The sequence below is a fragment of the Panthera uncia genome, chromosome A2 (assembly GCF_023721935.1).
Source record: "Panthera uncia isolate 11264 chromosome A2, Puncia_PCG_1.0, whole genome shotgun sequence".
In the NCBI taxonomy this organism is placed as follows: domain Eukaryota; kingdom Metazoa; phylum Chordata; class Mammalia; order Carnivora; family Felidae; genus Panthera; species Panthera uncia.
The window spans coordinates 4,029,469-4,049,358 of NC_064816.1; the positions used below are offsets into that span (position 1 = coordinate 4,029,469).

At 51.1% G+C, this 19,890-nt stretch overlaps 1 protein-coding gene and 1 long non-coding RNA gene across 4 annotated transcripts in view; one reads left to right on the forward strand and one right to left on the reverse strand.

The window, feature by feature from the left end:
- RANBP3 (RAN binding protein 3) overlaps positions 1–12,933 on the reverse strand; it is a 55,394-nt gene extending 42,461 nt beyond the window's left edge. The window contains exon 1 of one of the 3 annotated variants that reach the window (XM_049639708.1): positions 12,853–12,933. In XM_049639708.1, the coding sequence (XP_049495665.1) occupies positions 12,853–12,877 (25 nt within the window). In that variant the 5' untranslated portion in view covers positions 12,878–12,933. Of the gene's footprint in view, positions 1–12,048; positions 12,167–12,852 lie in introns of those variants that run through there. The other 2 variants (XM_049639709.1, XM_049639714.1) reach the window with 2 other exon arrangements.
- A 134-nt stretch (positions 12,934–13,067) lies between these two features.
- LOC125928908 (uncharacterized) lies at positions 13,068–13,722 on the forward strand. The gene is made up of 2 exons (XR_007459769.1): positions 13,068–13,297; positions 13,558–13,722. It is a non-coding gene; the product is annotated as an uncharacterized LOC125928908 (long non-coding RNA).
- The last annotated feature ends 6,168 nt before the right edge of the window (positions 13,723–19,890 follow it).

The following is a 19,890-nucleotide window of genomic DNA, read 5'->3' on the forward strand; positions in this document are numbered from 1 at the left end:
GATCCCTAGGATGGCCAAGGACACAATGAAGGCACAGTCCCAGGTGTGGACGCCCTACAGTGAGACAAGGTACACTGGCTTCCTCTTCCCAGTGTCAACCACACAATGCCCTGCAGAACATACTCAGAATCGAAGCTGAAAACCCATTCTCTCCACGCTGTGCAGGAAGTAAAGTACACAGACACTACCGGCAGGCCCGCCCTCCCAACAAGCTTCGACACCCCCAGTGGCTGCCTCCAACCTTTGTCTCTCAGGACTGCCTGTTAAACTAAACAGAAGAAAATATGTAGGCCCAGGAAAACACAGAGAAGGGAATCTGGAATATCTTTGCCTGTTCTGTTTATTCCCCTCCTAAACGATGACTCAAACACCTGCCAGGAAACGGCCCCCATCTGGAAAGCCACTTGGAATTCTTGACCAAAATGTCAGCAAGGTACTTGTGTAAAATGAGCTTTAATCCTGGGCTGATGTGTCTTAATCTTCTTATCTGTGCAAAAAATATGGAAAGCATCTTGGCAACACAAATAACAGTCTGTTAAGACGTGACAACTGCTTTAATCCTACAACACTTTCTATCTCAACCCTTCAAGTTATTTCTTTGCTCAGGAATTATTATAAACAGTTCAGCGCAGCAACATAAAGGTGAATTTGTCACTGATGTGTCAACTCTATTCGCAAACTAATTCTCTGGTGAAGAATAGATAATCTCAAACATGCTGTTGCTAGGTGATGCCTCTCTTGATCTTGGTGTCCCAAATGCTCAGTGGCCACCCAGTCCAACTAGGAGAGGGTGGGGGGGCCCCTTAATTCCTTTTTCAGTACTAGAATATGTTCTTCCCCAAGCAACTCCCAGCTGGCTTCAGGGAGATCATACAGGGCATAGTTTTGGAGATGATGCTATCTTTTATTTTACGCACTTCTTTCTGGAATGCTCTCTTCGTCCTGCCATTATCTTTACCTACTGAAATCCAAGCCACTTTCCAAGGCTGTAATCTATGCTGGGGACACTGGTGTGTCCCCATACTTCAAACAACAGTGTGAGCAACACGCAACCCACGTTTGCTGAACGGCCTTCACTAGACCCAGCAGCAGGTGCTTCACACACCCAGTCTCATTTCATTTCATGTCATCACATTCCTGTGATGTCCACACTGTTTATCATCTCTGACCTGCAAATCATGAGATAAGACTGAGACGCCTCAGACAGACAGTGCTTTGCTCAAAGTCACAAAGCTGGTAAGTGGCAGAGCTGGGACCAGAACCCCGAGCCTGACTTCCAAGCTGGATGCCTCGGGTCCCGAGGCCAAGCCCAGGGGCCAAGCCTCACTCTGCCGCCTTCTACACAAATCAGCCCTGCAGTCGAGCCCTTCTGTCCCTCCCTCTCTGCCCCAGTCGCCCAGACTGTAAGTGGCTGTGACAGAACCTGTGCTTTGGGCACCCCTGCGCCTTGAATCCAAGAGAAACCCCATACACTTATTAAATAAATCATACAAAGTCAGCAGCTTCACCAAAAGAACGCAATTCAGGGAGCCAGTTTTGCCACACGTTTCTAACTCTGCCGCTAGGTGGCGCGACACAGGCAGAGCTGAGGTGAAATAAAAGTGGCCGAAGGCTGGGGGAAAGTTCCAGGAAAGACCACGGAAACCACCCCCACAGGAAGGAAACCTAAGGACTACAGAACTTCTGCTGAGGCAGCAGACCAAAACTGATGAAATGCGGGCTCTGATTTTTGTGTGCATTCAAACTGGCCTCAACCACTTGTGGCTGGGATCCTGGGCACCGCAACTTACCTTCCCTGTTCCCTGGCCGTCTGACAGGGATGGTGCTGTCCCCCAGGCAGTCCCAGGGAGGGTTAAATGGAATTATGCACACAAAGTGTTTCCGGAGTGGCTGGCACACAGCGGGGATTCCACCTCGGCATTACTATCATTATTATAATTATACCCAGAAAACTGCAAGCACATTGATGCCACCTTAAAGCATGGGTCATGGATTCAAGGACTGGATCCAACCCCCAGGTCCCCAACAATGATGAATGCCTCAAAATGTGGCCCCGTCTAAAGCTGCCCAGATTCCGGGACAACTCAAATGCTCAGTTGTTCAGAATCCCTCAAGCCCTGACCTGAAGGAAGGCTAACCAGTTAAACCCTGCTTGCAGCCACACGATTTACTGAGCCTCTACCATGTGCCAGACACCATGTCTGGCACTGGAGACAGGATGAACGGTAGACAAGAGGTGCTATAAGGAAGATAAGACAGGGTGGTGGGAAAGAGCACCGGGAGAAGGGTACTGTAGGGGGAATGGTTGGGTATGGCCTCCCTAGGGTGCCATTTGAACCTCAGACATTAAAGGAGTAAGGCAGGTGAATGTGCAGAAGGCATCCCAGGTACGAGAGTCCTAAGGACAGAAAGAATTTAGAGGCTAATGTGGCTGGAGAGTTAGAAAAAACATAGTAGGTGGGGTTGGGGTCCATGGTGAGGAGTCTGGATTTATCCAGTTTAAAGGGAGGCCAGAGGAGGAGACCAAGGAGGGGAGTTTGATCTGGTTTATATTTGTATTTATTTATTTAAATGTTTGTTTATTTATTTAGAGAGAGACAGAGAGTGAGTGGGGGAGGAACAGAGAGAGAGGGAGACACAGAATCTGAAGCAGGCTCCAGGCTCCGAGGTGTCAGCACAGAGCCTGACATGGGGCTCGAACTCACTAACTGCAAGATCATGACCTGAGCCGAAGTCTGACACTTAACGACTGAGCCACCCAGGAGCCCCTGTATTTATTTTTTTAAGTTCATTTATTTATTCTGAGACAGAAGGAGGGAGGAGCAGAGAGAGGGAGCAGGCTCCAGGCTGTCAGCGCAGAGCCCGACACGGGGCTCGATCTCATGAATCCTGAGACCATGACCTGGGCGAAAATCAAGAGTCAGATGCTTAACTTACTGATCCACCCAGGCGCCCCGACCTGGTTTGTATTTTTAAAGGGTCTCGCTGGCAGTGGTCCTCACACAATTCTTCCTATTTTGTGTGTGAGAAAGGTTTGGTAATAAAATGCTGGGGAACATCTCCCTGGGGATGGTGAGGAGGACAGGTCTCATGGAGGCAAGCACAAAAGAGGGGACCAGTGAGGAGCCTTCAGGAATCATCTAGGTGACAACTGGTGGGGCAAATAGCAACCCGGGCTAGTCCTGTGGCCTTGGAGACGGGGCAGAGTGGGTACTCTGGCAGACTGTGGAGACTGAGCTGGCTGGTGCCTCAGCTGTGGGAAGACAGAGGATGGTAAAGGGGCCGTGAAAGTACGTCTTGCTCACTCAGCGGCAGACGCTGTTAGCTAAAACAAGCCTGTCTCCTGTGGCAATGAGACCCCACAAGCAGGGGGGCCCTCCAATGGTGCTGATAATGACTGATCCAGGCCCTGGACTCTTAGATCCCCATGGGCTACCGCCATCAACACTACGAGACATCCTTTCCCCTCTGAGTAAAGGGTGGTCTGTGTCCTCACAACCTGAGAAAGCCAAATTCGCAAAAACCATGTGCCCCATTCCCACTCTGCTATGACACAGCCATTTTCTGGGTCAGCAAATTCCTGAAATTCTGTGTGGCAAACCTGGGGGAGTTCAACTATAGCAAAGGCATTTTAAACTTACTACACAGAGCAAGGCCTGCCTTCTAAACACGTGCATGGAATAACCACTCCCATCTCTGCAAATACCAAGTTCTCTTTGAGAGGAACAGCCAAGCATAGTGCCCTACATGGGCCAGTCTTCCAGAGGAGAACTCGTGCCCATGAAGTCAGTGCTCCTGACCCACCACAAATGACTGACCATGGGCTCCCAGGCCAAAGAATGGAAGGAGGCACACTGTCCCAGTTGACTCTCCCTGCTTACATGGCCTTTGGCCCCAGCCCCTGTGAAATGGAATGGCCCGAACCCAGAGCATCTCTGAAGGTCCTTACATTGAACTTGAGACAGTGCTGAATAAAGGTCATGGTTCCTCCTTAACAGGGATATGAAGTACATGATCCCACTCATCTGCCAAAAGGCCACAATGGAGAAAGGTTGGGAGGGTGAGCCCTAAATTCCAGTTGGTAAACAATCTATTCCTGCATAGTTTTATTTCATTTCATAACCCAGTGCTTCTCACCCACGGGTGATGGGCCCCTTGGGGACAGCAGGCGATGGCTGGAGATACTTCTGGTTATCACAGTGCGGGGGAGCTGCTAATGGCACCTAGTGGGTGGAGACCAGGGACGCTGATCAGTATCCTACAGCGCACAGGAGGATCCCCAAACCATAAAGAATAACCCAACCCCAAATGCTAACTGTGTTGAGGTTGAAAAACTTTGCATTAATTATTTTGAAAATACTGCATTAGATCCTAACTCACATTATACACCAAAGTAAGTTCCCAGTGGGTCAGACGGGATGAACTGGGGTGGTCCCTAGCTTTTGTGAGTCACCTCTCCTCTCCCTCCCCACGCTCTGTATTTAAACGTGTGCAGCATCCTAGGACCTCAGTAGGTCAGATGATTGGGTAATGTAGTTTCTTGGGACTCAATGGACTCCCCTAACCCAGGGGTTCTTAAAACTCAGGCGATTCTGCCCAAGGGGACATCTGGCAGCGTATGGAGACGTTCTTCCTTGTCGTGACCGGGGGCAGGGGGTGCCACTGGCACCATATAAAGGCCACAGATACTGCTAAACATCTTGCGATGCATAGGACAGTCCCCACCAGTCCCAATGTCAATTATGCTGAAGTGGAGAAACACGGCTATAATCCAAAGGCAGCTTTCGCTCTACTTGGACATCCACCAGAAGAGTAACATCCGGTAGTAACTGACAGCACATCTCCACATGCCAGTGGGTCAATCACCCGACACACGTTCTCCCTCAACAATGACCCTCAGGCTTGATGAGCATCATCCCCATTCTACAGATGCAGGAACAGAGGTCAAATATGCTGCCCAAGATTCTGGGCAAGTTAGTGGCAGAGGTAAGACACAAACCAATTGTGCCACGAGGAGTCAACCAGGGCCTGCCAGGCAGTCCTGGGTTAAAATTGCCCCAGGCTGGAGAGACGAGGGAGAAACCCATGCCGATCTCACTACATGGCTCCACGATCACATGCTAGCAGTGCTCAAGCTTCTTGGTCTCGAGACCGCTTTCCGGGCTTGTAAATTATTGAAGATCTCCAAGAGCTTTTGTAAATGTTGGCTACAGCTGTTGACACTTACCACGTTAGAAATTAAAACCAAGAAAATACCGAAACGTTAACTTATTTAAGGTAGTAAGTCAGCAAAGGTTTAGCTAAACAATATATTTTTATGAAAAATAAGTTTTAAAATAAAAGAAAATTAGTGAGAAAAGCGGCATTATTTTCCATTTTGACAAATCTCTTTAACGTCTGGCTTAAGAGAAGACAGCCAGCCTCCTACCTGCTTCTACAGTCCATCTGTTGCTGTAACGCTATTGTAACCTTTGGATAAACCGCCACTGTCCGTTCATAAGAGAATGGGAATGGAAAGGGCAAACAATGTCCCTGTATTGTGATGAAAATCGTTCTGAACTTGCAGTCCCCTTGAAAAGGTCTTAGGGACTCCAAGAGGCCTCTGGACCATCTTGGAGAATTGCTGCCATATGCTGTTCTCCGAGTCCCAGCATTCTGAGGACAGTGAATCCTGAATTCATTACAGACCCGCCAAAGGCTTTATGCTGAGGTCCATGCTAACGTGCAGAGACCGATGCGTCTGGGACGTGGTACAATAGGGCTGAAACCCAAACGCCAACCGAGGTCAGGCAGGCACCGGAAAAGGAGGAGGTGGGCCAGGTCCCAGGCTACTCGGTGGGGACTGCGGTGTCCCCGAGGGCACACAATCTATCTTAAGGGCGGCAGCTGCTCCTCAGTCCTGGCCACTCATTACTGTGCAGGACCACTGGAAGAGGCTGGTTCCTGCTTTACAAGAGAAACCAGAAACCTGGATCATTTCCCCCCCTGAAATCTCTGAATTCTTAAGTGCTGGTCCCTAATTAAAAACAAACAAACAAACAAACAAACAAACAAACAAACACCTTTAAATGGGCCAAATTAAACATGTCTGCTTGCCCCTGAAGCAAGTTTGCCACTTCTGCCTGTGGTTTTTGAGTCTGGCTTCGTATCAGAAAACATCCGTGGAGCTTTGTAAAACTACAGACACCCAGGACCTCCTGCAACCATCGCTGATGGGGCGGCCCAGGCGTCAGTTTTTATTGTCCTCAACAGGTTCCTTAAACAAGTGTGAAGTGCCCTCAGGGTTAAGATTCAGGGCATGTACTAGGCAATAGCACCCCGAATGCCGAAACTGCCAAGGATAAAGCAAAGTGTGGACATGCGGCGGGCTTTTCTAAGGCCCTATGCTATTTGCTGCCCTACCAAGTAGTGCAAAGTCATACCGAACACGGCTCCACGGGTCCCTGGAAGGGTAAGGTGCATAGGTGGCAAAAACAAATCCCCTCCACACAAAAGAACTCCTGCTGCTTGCGGCCACCTTCACCAGCACCACTAGATCCTGAACAGATAATGATGCAAACCCACCTGCCTCCGGACGGCTTCCAAGTACCATGGAGAGCTACCACGGCCACCTCTGCTGCCTGCCTTCTCAGGGTTCTCCCAACCAGACAAAGGCCCGTCTCAGATCCCCCAAATGCATCCCATCGCTCCCCAAGTGGTCCTCATCTCCCACTCCACCCTGGCCTGTTCCCTGTGCGCGAACTCACTAACAAGGCGGGAATTCAACTGGCGCCTGAAATGCCCCCTTTGCCACTGCCACACGTCACTCTTCCAAATGCCGTTCTGAACTTGTCTGCTCTAGACTCACTTCATTCCTACTGCCTCCACTCGCCCCAATTCCTCCACAGTATAAACACACACCAGGCCCTGACTATCTCCGATGCCCAACGACCCTGCGAGGGTAAGGGGACTGCTTGGGCAATCCCATGCACAGTTCACGCAGAGTTCAAAAGTTCTGCAGAACTACGACCTTTTCTGTCTATACAACGGAGCCCAAACTTAAATTGTCTTCAAAGTCTATAAAGATTCCACAGCCTCTGAGGGCGCATACCACTTCACTTATCCTAAAAGTTAAGTTTAGGGCAGGGGAAGGGGACGGCGAGAATTGAGCGAATTGAGAATTCTAACCATTTGTGGAGTTCTGGATCCACCATAAAAATTCACTGGCATCTCATTCTCTCAAGGGTCAGGCTTTATGTCAACAAGTAAGGTGAAAACTGAGAAAAGCCAAACCGCCCTTGAAAATCTCTAGAGTGACATTTGGTCAGGCTAGATCTGAGCTCCTCAACTGAGGGCAACTCTGCCTCTCCAGGGAACACCGGGCAATGTCTGCAGACACTCCTGGTTGTCATGTCTGGCGGAGGGAGGAGAGGGAGAGAGGAGATCAGAGCAGCTGACCAACATCCTACAAGGCGCAGCACCACAACAAAGAATCACCTGCTCACAAGTGTCTACTGAGGCTGAGAAACCTGGGCCGCACGATTGGACGGAAGGCAAGGCCGAACCCAGGAGGGCTGACAGCCCAGCTCCAGCTGGCCTCCCCTCACAGCTCACCCCGGGGGCCATCTCACTCAGTGGGCTGGATTCACTCGCAGTATTTACACTCACTTCTTGCTCTCTTTCTGCTGAGAATTTAAGCCAAACCAAAAATAGGTACCTTCTACTGACTTTATTACTGTGTGTGGAGATAGGCATTAAATAATTTATATGCATTAATTCATCCAGTGCTCAGAGCAACCATGAAATAGACACGAGTATCATGATTCTCACTGCACTGGTGAGAAAACGGAGGCTCAACGGGGTTAAGATACTTGTTCAAAGTCACTCAGTGAGTGCACGGCAGAGTCAAAACAGAAACCCAATTCTCCGTAAGGCGAAGCCTGTGCCCTGCCATTACTTTATACCGGTGGGTTTCAACTGAGGGTGATTCTTCTCACCCCCTGCCCTGGGACGTTCTGCCGTGTCTGAGAACACTTTTGGTCGTCATGAGCCCTGGACAGGCGTGCAGGGGAGGATGTGTGCTACCGGCATCTAGTGGGGAGAATCGAGGACAGTGCTGTGCTGCTAAACGTCCTACAGTGCATAGTATAGCCCTCACATCAGAACCATTGGGCTCAAAATGTCAACAGGACCAAAGTTAACAACACTGCTTCATACCGTCTCCCAGGTTTCCACCACCCGTGTCCGCAGGCCAGCGAGGATTCTTACGTATCTGGTATCTTTTAACACCGGGATGTGGAATGCGAGATATCCTATAGCTCAAATACACTTTACTTACCCCTGCCCATTCTTTACCTTTACCAGAGACAAAATTCTGCCTTCAAATCTTGACATCCATCTATGATGCAAAATAACTCCAGGGACAGGACGATTAATGAGCTCAGGATATATCAACAGCAAAATGCCAAGAACAGAACATCCCCGGATACAAGGATAAACACAAACACACACACACACACACACACACACACACACACACACACACACATTCTCCCCCTCTCTCCTAGAAAAGCATTCCAACTGGACTTTAAAAGTCACAGACTACTGGAGTACTAAGAAAGGGCTGTGGGAGTTGCTGTCACCATCCCTGAAGAGATCACCATGGCAACGAAGGCCAACAAGATGCCGTATTAGATACACAATTGGAAACGTTTCTTTGTGCACTAGCACAGCACACCTAACCTGTCCTGCTCGAGCCAGTGGTTCTCAGCCCTGGCTGCCCATCTGAATCACCCATGTTGCTTTCTCACCGTACAAAAGCTCAGGGCCCACCCCACATGTCACAGAATCGGAGTGGGTGGGGCATGGGGATTGAGCCTTTGTTGTTTTAAGAAAGCTCCCCCCGTGATTCTGTCGCCCAGTTCAGGTGCACAGTCACGGCCTCGGACTCACACAGAGGTGGCAGTGGCCCAGGGAAGAGAGACAGAAGGGTAGGGTGTGAAGAAGGACCAGCTTCGAATACCAGTTTGAAAAGACGGAAGCTAAGAGAGCATCTGACTGGAGATTAAACCAGCAAGAGGAAAAGCACACATCCTTTAGGCAGTCCCTAAAGCTTCGAAATGCATAGGCGAGAAAGCCCTGCTTTACACAGCAGATCATAAATTAAGCATTCTAGCAGGCTGTACAAGCCAAAAAGCCACTAAGATTTGATATCCTGGGGACAACTATGCCAGAACTGGTGTCAGACGCAAAGTACCAAGTGTGTGTGGCATTTATTAGGCAAAAACTTTAGGTGCAAAACATTCCATTCCTCTATTTTATACTTACTGTCCAATTATGCAATCAGTAGCTCATATGTCAGCACATATGCTGGAAATGGCATCCCTGGAAAACAGGAACCCATGCTTTCCCCTTTATGCTCAACGGTGTACCTCACAATAAGGGTCCTCACTGATGGATTCATTCAACAAACATTTCTTGGATACCTATGTTGCGCCAGGCACTGTTCTAGATGTAGGGAATCCATCAGTGATCGTGACAGAAAGAAATCCTTGTCCTCGTGGAGCCTATATTCTAGAGGAGGAGTAGGCAGACACACAAGTAAGTTCAGCATTTCAGATGATGGGGAGTCTATGGAGTGGAATGAAACAGGATAAAGGGAATAGGGAATGTGGATCCAATTGCAAATAGGTAGGCGGAGAAGTTCCCCATGATAAAGGAACGTCTGAATAAAAGCACGAAGGAGTGAGCCACAGGGATATCTGGGGGAAGACTGCTTCAGGCAGGGGAAGCAATGGCATCACGGAGGGAGCATATGGTCCCTTCAAGGGACAGTGAGGAAGCCAGAGTGGTCCACGCAGAACAAGTCAGGGAGAGTGTGGGGGGACAGGAGGACAGGGAGGTATCAGGGGACCACTCTGGCTGCTGGGTTGAGTTGTCAGATGGGTAAGGGTGGAAACCAGCGTTGGTGGGGAGAAGCGGGCACCTTCTGGAAACACATCAAGGTACCAAGTGACAGGATTTGCTGTGGCATGTGAGACAAAGAGAGGAGTCATGGGTGACTTCAAGGTTTTTGGCCTAAGCAATTCCAAGAATGGACTTGCCACTTACTGCACATGGGAGGAAGACCGTGGGATGGGCAGGTGTCGGGGGGGGGGGGGGGGGAAGACAGGGATTTTGTTCAATGCGCCCTTTGGACATTTGAATGCAGATGTCGACTACGACGTTGGATATGTGAGTCTTGAGTTTGTGAAAATTAACAACAGGAAAAACCTCACTAAAGTGGACCTGTGGGCTAGAAAAGGAGGCCAGAGGAGAACAGACATGAAAGGGCGACTTGTCAACTCCAGCCTCCAACAGAAGAAACTTCCACAGGAAACAATGATCAACTACATGCCTTGGATCTTCTGTAAGAAATCCGCTGCCCCTGCAACTCAGCCAATGAGAAACTGTCATCATCCTGCTCTTTTTCCAACAGACTTGCGATTCGAAACAACTTCTCCCAACTGTCCCCTACTTCCTGAAATAATGTTCCTGTCCTTTGTTGGGAGACTGGCCTATGGTTCTGCCATCGCTTGCTTGTCTTAAATTGCAATTCTCTGTTATTCCTCAAGAAGCCCATCTTGCCAGCTAAATAGCTAACGGTATTATTTTTCAGAGGAACAAGCCCAAGAAACCGAACAGGCCATATATGTAAATGCATAAACTACGTCGTATTGACTCCCATTTATCCACACCCTCTTCTGCCTTTAACCAGATCTCGGGAACCGGAATGCATCAACCCTCCGTGGCTCCTCTGTCTCACAAAAGAGACACAGCACAAAACGGCAGGGGGTGTGGGTGTCTGTATCGGGGGGCATGGGCGCTGAAGCCAGACCACCTGATTCACATCTCCGCTCCTCACGAGCAGCGTGACCTGCCCTGGACAAGTAGCTTAACCGCCTAACGGTCCCTACTTCGTGGATCTTTTGTGACGAGTATTACAACAGGGTTCAAGACTTTGAACGGGGCGTTGGAATCATCCCCAACGCTCCGCCAGGGCGGGCAGTGACTTCTTTCCTGCCTTCTTACGGTTCACTATGGAAACCTCAGGACACCCTCCAGCAGCAGGGAGCACGGTGCGGGGGAATCAGGATCAGGCAGCTAGATAGGTCGCCTGAACTACAGCTGTGCACCTAGAGGAACGGAGGGAGCTAAAAACAGGTCTCGGAAGTCCTGAAGCCACCGCGAATATCAACACCACTATTGATTTAGGCCGACCTCAGCTTATGGAGTGCCTTCTCCGGGGGATTTGGAACAGTAACCTTGTTAAAAACGCTCGGGTGGGATGTCAGCGCTCCAGAGAGGAGGGAATTCACTCTCTCTCTCCCTCTCTCTCTCTGGCAGTGCAGCAAAAAAGGGCCAAAAAGCAGCCAGGGCTTTCAGCGGTCCATGTCCTGCGGCCAGGCCCAAATGCAGGGAGACGAGGCGTGACTCTCAGGTCGCCACTAAGGATGTGGGGGAACTGGCGGGAATTGGGGGACCGAGTCCAGGGTGGGGGGTGGGGGAACAGACCGGGTGCCCTCCATCCTCGGCGTGGGGCAGGCCCGCGTAGGACGAGAACCCCACAGGATTCGGGGGTGGGCCTGCTCGGCGCCAGGCCAGGGAAAGGGGCAAGCCCGGTCCCCGAGAACGAGGGGGTGCGGGAGGGAGCGTGGCGCGCTGGACGGCCACCAGGCCCGGAGGTCTATTTACATCTGAGGCCAAGGCGCTAGGGCCGCGCCTCCCGCCCCCTCCAGGCCCCGACCTGGCTCGGGAGGCACAAGGGCCTCAGGGCCGTGCCTCCCGCGGCCTCCCGCGGCCTCTGGCCGGACGGTGGCAGGGCCGAGTCTGCCGGGAGTGATGGGCCGGGCCGGTGAGCCCAGCCTGAGGGGACGCAATGGGGGGCGGCTGTGGGGCCCGCTGGGCCGCTATCCCGGAGCACACAGGTCCCCCACACTCCGGGGTGCTCACCCCTCGGGCTTGTGGCCCCTGGGCCTCCCGCCGCCCGTTCCCTGGCCGCCAGCTGGCCCCCGACGGCGCCTCCCCTACCTTCGTTCGCCAGGTCCGCCATTTTACTTCCTTAAGCCCTCCCACAAGGCCCCGCGCCGGCCCGGGCTCGCCTGCTTTCTGCCAGAAACTTGCGCGCGTGCGCACTTCTCAAGCTGACTCTGAGCGAGGCCGGCAGCTCGCGCCTGCGCGCTGAGCCCGGCGCGGAGTCGTGCTCCGGCTGGCGGTCCGAGCCCAGCCACGCTCCGAGCACGCGCCTGCGCACTAACTGCCCCCCCCCCCCCCCCCGCCTCCTTTTCCCCCCCACCAAGGGGGCGTGGGCAGGGCGGGGCGCGTGCGGCGCGAGCCTCGCGCGCGTCGCCAGCGACGCGGCGACGAACGTTCTGTGAGACGGGTGCGCAGGGAACCCGGTTTCGACGCCCCGACTTCCTGCTGGTTTTCCGGGGGTTTCTCGCGGTGGGAGCGTGAGCCGCCTAGGGAACCGCGACCGAGGAGTCCCTAGAGGTGAATCTCTGCGTGTGTGTTTGGCGGGGGCGGGGGGACTGCGGGGCGCCCCGTCCCCTGCGGCAGCGATTTCGCCTTCTGAGTGTCCAGTACTTTGGACCAACGTTTTCCTCGGGCCACATGGGGCGGTGGGGGGGGGGTGTGGTCAGAGGAGGGGGCAGTTGGGGGAGGGGAGGGAGGGGTGTGGACTGGGGGGCGCGGCGCGAAGCACGCGGGCTCCGGGCGGGGGGCCGGACGGCCAGACATCGCGGTCCGGGAGCGCGCCGGGCGGGACGTCGCGTTTCTCCGCCTGCGAGCCGCGCTGAACAGCCCCGCGGGCGCGGGGGCCGCTTCTCGACTCACCCCCGCGGCGCCTCTCCGAACACATCCCCGGCTCTGCTTCCCCAGGCGAGGCCACCGCGGCCTCGTCTCTCCCGGGGTCGCCGCGCCGCCTCCGCCCTCCGCCCCCGGGGAGCTCCGGGCTCTGTTCGCGCGCAGCAGCAGCACGCAGGCGACTCTTTCCAAGACGCGGATTCGATCAAGGGCCCGTCTTCCCTCAACGCTCCCAAAGGGCCTTCTGCCGAATTCGGAATAAATCCCAAGTCTCCTCTTAAGGCTTACGAAGCGCCCCGCGCGCCTCGCTCATCGACGTGTGGCCACGTGGGTCTCTGAGGCCTCGGGGCCTGCCACGCCCCTTCCAGCCTCAGGGTCTTTGCACCTGCCGATCCCTTCGTGTCTCCGTGCGTGCGTAACCTGGTTTGAGTCCCAGCGCCACTCCGCTTCCGTTAGTTGTGGCCGCATCCGGTGGGTGAGTTAAGAATGGTTTTAACGGTTGCAGTTGCTGGGGTGGGGGGCGGGGGGAATCAGAAGAATACCATTTCCTGACGCGGGAAAGTTGTATGGAGCTTCAGTTTCAGTGCTCACAAGTAACATTTGATTTGAAAATAGCCCCACTTGTTCCTCTGCACAACGTCTGCGGCTGCTTTCAAGCTGCAGCGGCAGTGCTGACTCCCTTTAACACAGACGGGCCAACAAAACGTAAAATATTGAGCTTTTGGGTCTTTCCAGGAGAAGTTTGCCAACCGCTTGTCCGCGTGGCTGCCCTGTACGTATCTGTACGACCGACCCTGGGGGGTGGCAAATGTTTAACAACAGCTTCTCTGGGGCAGAATGCGTATGTCAGTATGGGGTGTGTTGCATACGTATTTATATGTGTGCCTGCGTGTGTAGAGGTTTTTTTTCACACCCAGCGCGGAGCCCAACACAGGGCTCGAACTCAAGGACCGTGAGATGGAGACCTGAGCCGAGATCCAGAATCGGACGCTCAACCCACTGAGCCACCCAGGCGCCCCTGTGTGTTTATAGTTTATTGTAAATTGTACTTATATTTTCCTATCACTTTCTTAAGGCTAGAAGACAACTAATAAAACATAAAATGAAACAAACCCTGGTTTGTAGTGCGGATTTTCTTGGTGCAAATACTCCAACCGTGGCTGATTTCAAACTAACGCGACCTTGAGTAGCGGCAGAGCCAGGAAGAGATGCTCAGAAACACCCTCTATTTGTTTCCAGAGCTCGTTAATTGTTTTCAGTGTGGTCCCCAAATCGGCAACATCAACATCACCCGGAAGCTTCTTAGACGGAATCCCAGGCCCCAAACCAGACCTGAATCACAATCCACATTTTCACAAGATACCCAGGGGCTTCCGATGCATGTTAGACCTTGAGAGGCACTGTGTAGGAACTTTTATTTACTTATCTTTATTTATTTATTTTGAGAGTGTGTGCACACGTGCCAGCGGGGTAGGGGCAGAGAGAGAGGGAGAGAGGGAATCCCAAGCAGGGTCCACACTGATGGCACAGAGTGCAACTTGGGGCTCAAGGCTCAAACCCACGAACTGTGAGATTATGACCTGAGGCGAAAAGTCAGACACTCAACTGACTGAGCCACCCAGGTGCCCCATTTAGGAACTTTTATTCATTGTTGGGGGTGACATAGGGTTAATACCGTTAAGAATTTCCCCAACTTTATTTAATAGATGCCTCGATTCTGCTATCCTAGATTTTGCTGCCAGGCTATAAGCACAGGCCACAGACCCTGGGTTAGAAATGCTCTAGGCATTTCTAGATGCTCTAGGCTCTAGGTATTCTAATGGCTAGAATACCAATGCTGGAAAGGACCCTGGTGGTCATCAGGTCTGTCTGGTCGCCAGGATCGTGTAGGCTTAGGTTTTCTCATTTCTAGTTTGTGGATTTCATTATATTTCATTTTATATATTTTAGAGCCCTTGCTCAAAGGTCTTCTTGGCCTTTGCCATACATCTGGACTCTGTGACCCTTTATGAACTTAATACCTTGCTTGCCTTTTTATTGGTTTAAATTTACCTTAAATAGAGTATATCACCACCCAAAATAGAAAACCACCAAGCCACGAATAGGAAATAACTGTAAAAGTAAACATGAAGACAAAACAAGGGTTTTAAATTCTGGGTAGACACCATTGTTTGCCAAGGTTGCTGAGCCCCAAGCCTACTTTTTCTTTGATGTAGAGAGAGATTTCTCAGAGGGTTATTAAAGGCATATTATCACTAACAGAAACTCCCCTTGACATGATGAGAAGTACTGAAAAATAACTGGTAATGGGATAACTATAAATCATTGATTCGGTGTCATTTAAAACCATGTCTCCATGTCTCCTAAAGTCATTTCATACACCACATTTGTCCCACACTTCGGGCAACTCCCAGCAACGCATCATCACTTGCTAAATACAATGCAGTGGTGGTTTTTCAAGGGACATTGAGAGATGCTAAACCTATCAGCCTGGTGAGCCAATGAAATTTCCACTGGTTTCACAGTTGTCTTCAAAGTGCCAGTGGCCTCCAACATTTGCCCCTGAGGTCTGTTTTTCGCTTTCTTTATGTGGTCCCCTCTAACAGATCAACTTGGTTGATATTTATTTACTAAGTAAATATTTGTTTATAACTTACCTGGTGTTAGTTGGGAAATACGGTCCCAAACTCTTTGACCCTTGAAAGGTGAGGTATCTGTTCCTTTCCCTTGAATGGGGGTGGACTTGTTAACGGTGGATGAATTGGGTACAGTCAAAATGACACCGCGTACTCTATGAAGCTAGGTCACAGCAGAGACAGAGGATGCAACTTTCACCTGCTTTGCTGGAACAGTTGCTCTTCAAGCCTTCAGTCTTTATGCAAACAGTGCACCGGCCCTGAGGCCGCCATGCTGTGAGGAAGCCAGAACACGCAAGCCACATGGCAAAGCCCTGAAGAATTCCCAGTTCCTCCTTCCTGTTCCTTACAGAAACCACGAGAGGTCCATTAAATGATGGCTGCTATTACAAGCCATTAAGTCTGGGAGACAGGTGTTATACAGCAGTATATACCCACCACACTACTAAGCATCGGGCACTGCTCTGCATGTTGGGGCCCAGGATGGAAAAGACAGACCCTGGCTTCATGGAGCTTTGCATTCTTTTGTGGGAGACTTAGAATAGGTGAACAAAGTAACAGGAGATGGCGACTAGTGCTACAAAGAAGATAAGCCAGCATATTGTGACAGAGTGGCAGAAAAAGGGAATACTTAAGATAGGCTGGTCAGGAAAGTGTCCCCTCTGAAGAGGTGACACTTAATAAAAAGATCTGTAGGAGAAGCATTCTGGAGAGGACAGTGGGTGCAATGGTCCTGAAGCAGGAGCCAGCTTGGGGAGCTGGAGGGGCAGTGAGGAGTTCAGTGTGGCCAGGGCAGATCCAGTCCGGGATCCCACTTAGATGTCACGACCCTGTAGGTCACAGCAACGAGTTTGGGGGTTTTTAATACAAGGGTCAGGAGTGGGAAATGGAAGGATCCAAATGGTTTGCCCTCAAGTGTGGCTTCTCGGCTGCCTGCTTCCTCCTTGGTTTACCAGGAGACAGGTCTGAGGACCCCCTGAGCCCTGGCTGTGCCCTGAGAACTGTGCACTTGCCTTCTCTGCAGCCAAGTTGTAAATGGCCTCTGTACTTCGGGTTCCGTTGAAAGGGTTTTCACAGCTGTGATTAGGTTTTCATCTTCCATCTTCCTTTCATCTTCCATGCACGTCATGGGCAGGAAGCCGGCGTGTGAAATATTTGCTCTGCCCCAGCCCCACGCTGAGACCAAGGACCTAATGGTTAATCAGGGGCAGTTCCCACCCTCAATTTGCTCAGAGTCAGGTGAGGGCAAGGGAAGTCGTCCTGGATTGCCTCCTCCACCCTGCACCCTTGCCTGGCCTCCCTCAGTCCACAGGTGGGGTTCCTGACGGCAGGACATCCAGTGTGGCTGATGCTGATGGGGGCTGATGCTGATGGGGGGGGGGTGCTGATGGGAGTCGACTCCAGCTGGGTGCATCAGCTTCCCTTGCTCCTATATTCGGCAACAGCTAAATATAGTATGGAATTGGGAAGAATTTTTTTTTTACTTGTAGTTTTAAACAAGTATTAAGATAAATTCAGACTTAAAAAAGTGGCAAAAATAGCACAAAGAATTTTGTATAGTCTTCACCAAGTTTCGCCAGATATTAACGTCTTACACAGCCACAGTACAACGATCAAAACTCGGAAATTGACATTGATTCAATACTGTTCATTAACATACACACCTTATCCAAATTTCGATTGTTCATCGCTGATAATTGTTTTCCCCGTCCCAGGATCCAGTCCGGGATCCCATTGAGATGTCATTTCTCCTTCGCCTCCTTCAGTCTGGATCAGTTCTTCGGTCTTATTTTTTCTTGACTATGTCACTGGTAATGAGTACTCCCAGTTATTTGGAAGAATGCCCCTTAATTTTGGGTTTGATTCATGTTTTCCTCATGATTAAACTCAGGTTGCTAATTTTTTTGGCAGGAGCGATATGTCCATCTCAGAGCGCCCTATCGGGAGGCACATGATGTCAATTGTACCATTAGTGATGATAATTGAGATCACTTGGTTTAGATGGCGTCTGCCAGGTTACTACTTTTCCCGTTGTAATTACTATCTCGTAGGGGAGATACTGCGTCTATGTAAATAAGCAGAGAATATTTGAGAAAGAGAAGGGGGGGAGGCAGAGGAGGGCAAGAAGGAAGCTCGCTCATTCAGTCTGTTGTTGTGGTCTTTCCTAGCATGCATTGTCGCAATTTAGTAAATAAAACTGCCTCCATTCTAGGCAAAAATCCGAGCTCTGTGTGTCCCCAGGGGAAAAGAAAGAGGCCGTGTCACACAGTGACCACTGGGGGGCGGCAGAGGATTGGGAAGCCATTCAGCTCCTAAGTAGCTAAACCTGAGGGGACTCAAAGGCTGTGTATGCATCAGCTGGGGTCGGGCATCTCCCCGAACCAGGTCAGGAAGGCGCCGGCGGCTCCAATAAAGACGGAGCCCTTCTGGTTGCACCGAGTTGGCTGCTCTGTGGATTACGCTCTCAGCACGGCGCATGCGCCACCTCTGACCGCGGGGCTCTCCATCCCGGAAGGACTTCCGGGAGGTCTGAGAATCCCTTCTGAACCTGAGTGCGAGATTCGTGGGTACCGAAGGTGTGTCGTTTTGGAGACCGGTTGCAAACCCCAAAGACACTTCTGGCAAATGTAAGCAAAGGCAGAATTTGCTGGGAAGCTTTGAGATGCTCATAAGATCAAAAGGAGAAGAGAAGAAACTGTGTAACTCCAGTGGGTCTTGGCAGCCGGAACAGTTTAGCAGAATGGGAGGGGCACCTCTAGGAGAATCCCCAGACTTCTCTTGCTTTCAGGCTTACGTTCAGCTCACGATTCAGACTCCCAACAGAAAGTGCTGGACGGGTCCAGCATGGCAGGGCACTTAGTCCCTGCCCCCCTCCTGCTTTCCCCAGCTATCCAGTTCATGCCTCCATCAAACATTTATTGAGCCAATGCTTTTAGGTGCCCAGCGGCTGGTCTGAGATGCCACCTGCCATTTGAGATGTCCAAGTGGAGGCATCCAGTGGGAAGCCATACGTCTGAGAGCTGAAGGAGGGGGGCTGTCAATCTATCGTGCGGTCCTGGGTCATCACTCCTGGAATGAACCCCTAAGTCCCGGCTAGGGTCTAGGAAGCCCTCCAGGTTTTCCTCCTGGTCTCCCTCCCGCCCCCTCACCCTGCGCCAAGCCATTCTGGCCTCCTCACTGCTCCCCACGTACGCCAAGCCCTTTCTCTCCAGCGCGCACACAGAGGTGGCATTTAAATCCATGGCAGAGAGGTTGTTCCTCCAAAGGGAATCGGGTGTTATTGCCAAGGGATGTGGAATGGATGCTGGCTGGCAAAACCCCACAGACGTCTATCACAGAGGGTTTTAGGAGGGACCCGTGACCTCAAAATAGGTTGAGAATCACTGGTTAGTACTGGCGGCCTTTGATACATACGCATATGCGATACATTTCCTTTGTCCGATACATTGTACACTTTACACGGCATTATCTGGCAGCCTGATACCGTCTCTGTATGTACACACATTATACTGAAACAAGGTTTTTACCAAGTGTGTGTCTTGATTGCATCAACACGTCACATGGTTTCTGCTTTTATCCCGCTCCAGTATGAAAAAACCAAACCTGGTCATAACCCTCCCGCTCGATTTCATAACTCACTTGGTCTGCTGTGAGGACCTCTCGCTTCTGCCCACTCCCCTCCCTGGCGCTCTCTCCACTGCCACACTGCAATTCTATCCCCACCCCTTGCTTGTACCATCCGAACAGGCACCTAACTGGCGTCCTTGCTTCCCGTTTACGTACAATCCACCGTACCAGAATAAATCTTTCTAAAGCTCATCTCTGATTATATAAAATAATTCTGGTGGTGGCCTCTTGAATGGATTTACAGTACAACCTTGGCTTGCGAGCATTAATTTGTTCCAGGAACGTGCTTTAATCCAAAGTGCTTGTATACCAAAGCAAATTTCCCCATAAGAAATCATGGAAACTCGGATGATTCATTCCATAGGCCCCAAATCTTCATATAAAAAGGATTACAGTTCTGCAATATAACACAAAATAATAAAGAAAATAAAAAATAAAGAAACGTAAATTAGCCTGCACGCACCTTGGAAAACCTTTGAGGCTGGTGTGAGGGGGTCACGGGACAGGAGGGTTGTTGTCTAAGACGACTTTCACTGCCACTAATGGATGTGGACTCCAGTACAGTAATAACAAACTCTTGTCATAGACTGTGTTGAATGTAGCTGGCACTAAGGCAGCAGAGGAAAGGGTCTCTATCTGCAGGCAGCCTGGCCTAGAAGGAAGCAAAGCATCCCTAAGCTCACTCTTGTCTGGAAGAGCAAAGGACTGTCCACGGGTGCTTTGAAGGGACCAAAAACACACGAGTGCCACTTGTGGGCACCTTCCAACGTTCTGAAAAACCACTGATTTCCGCTCAACGCCACGG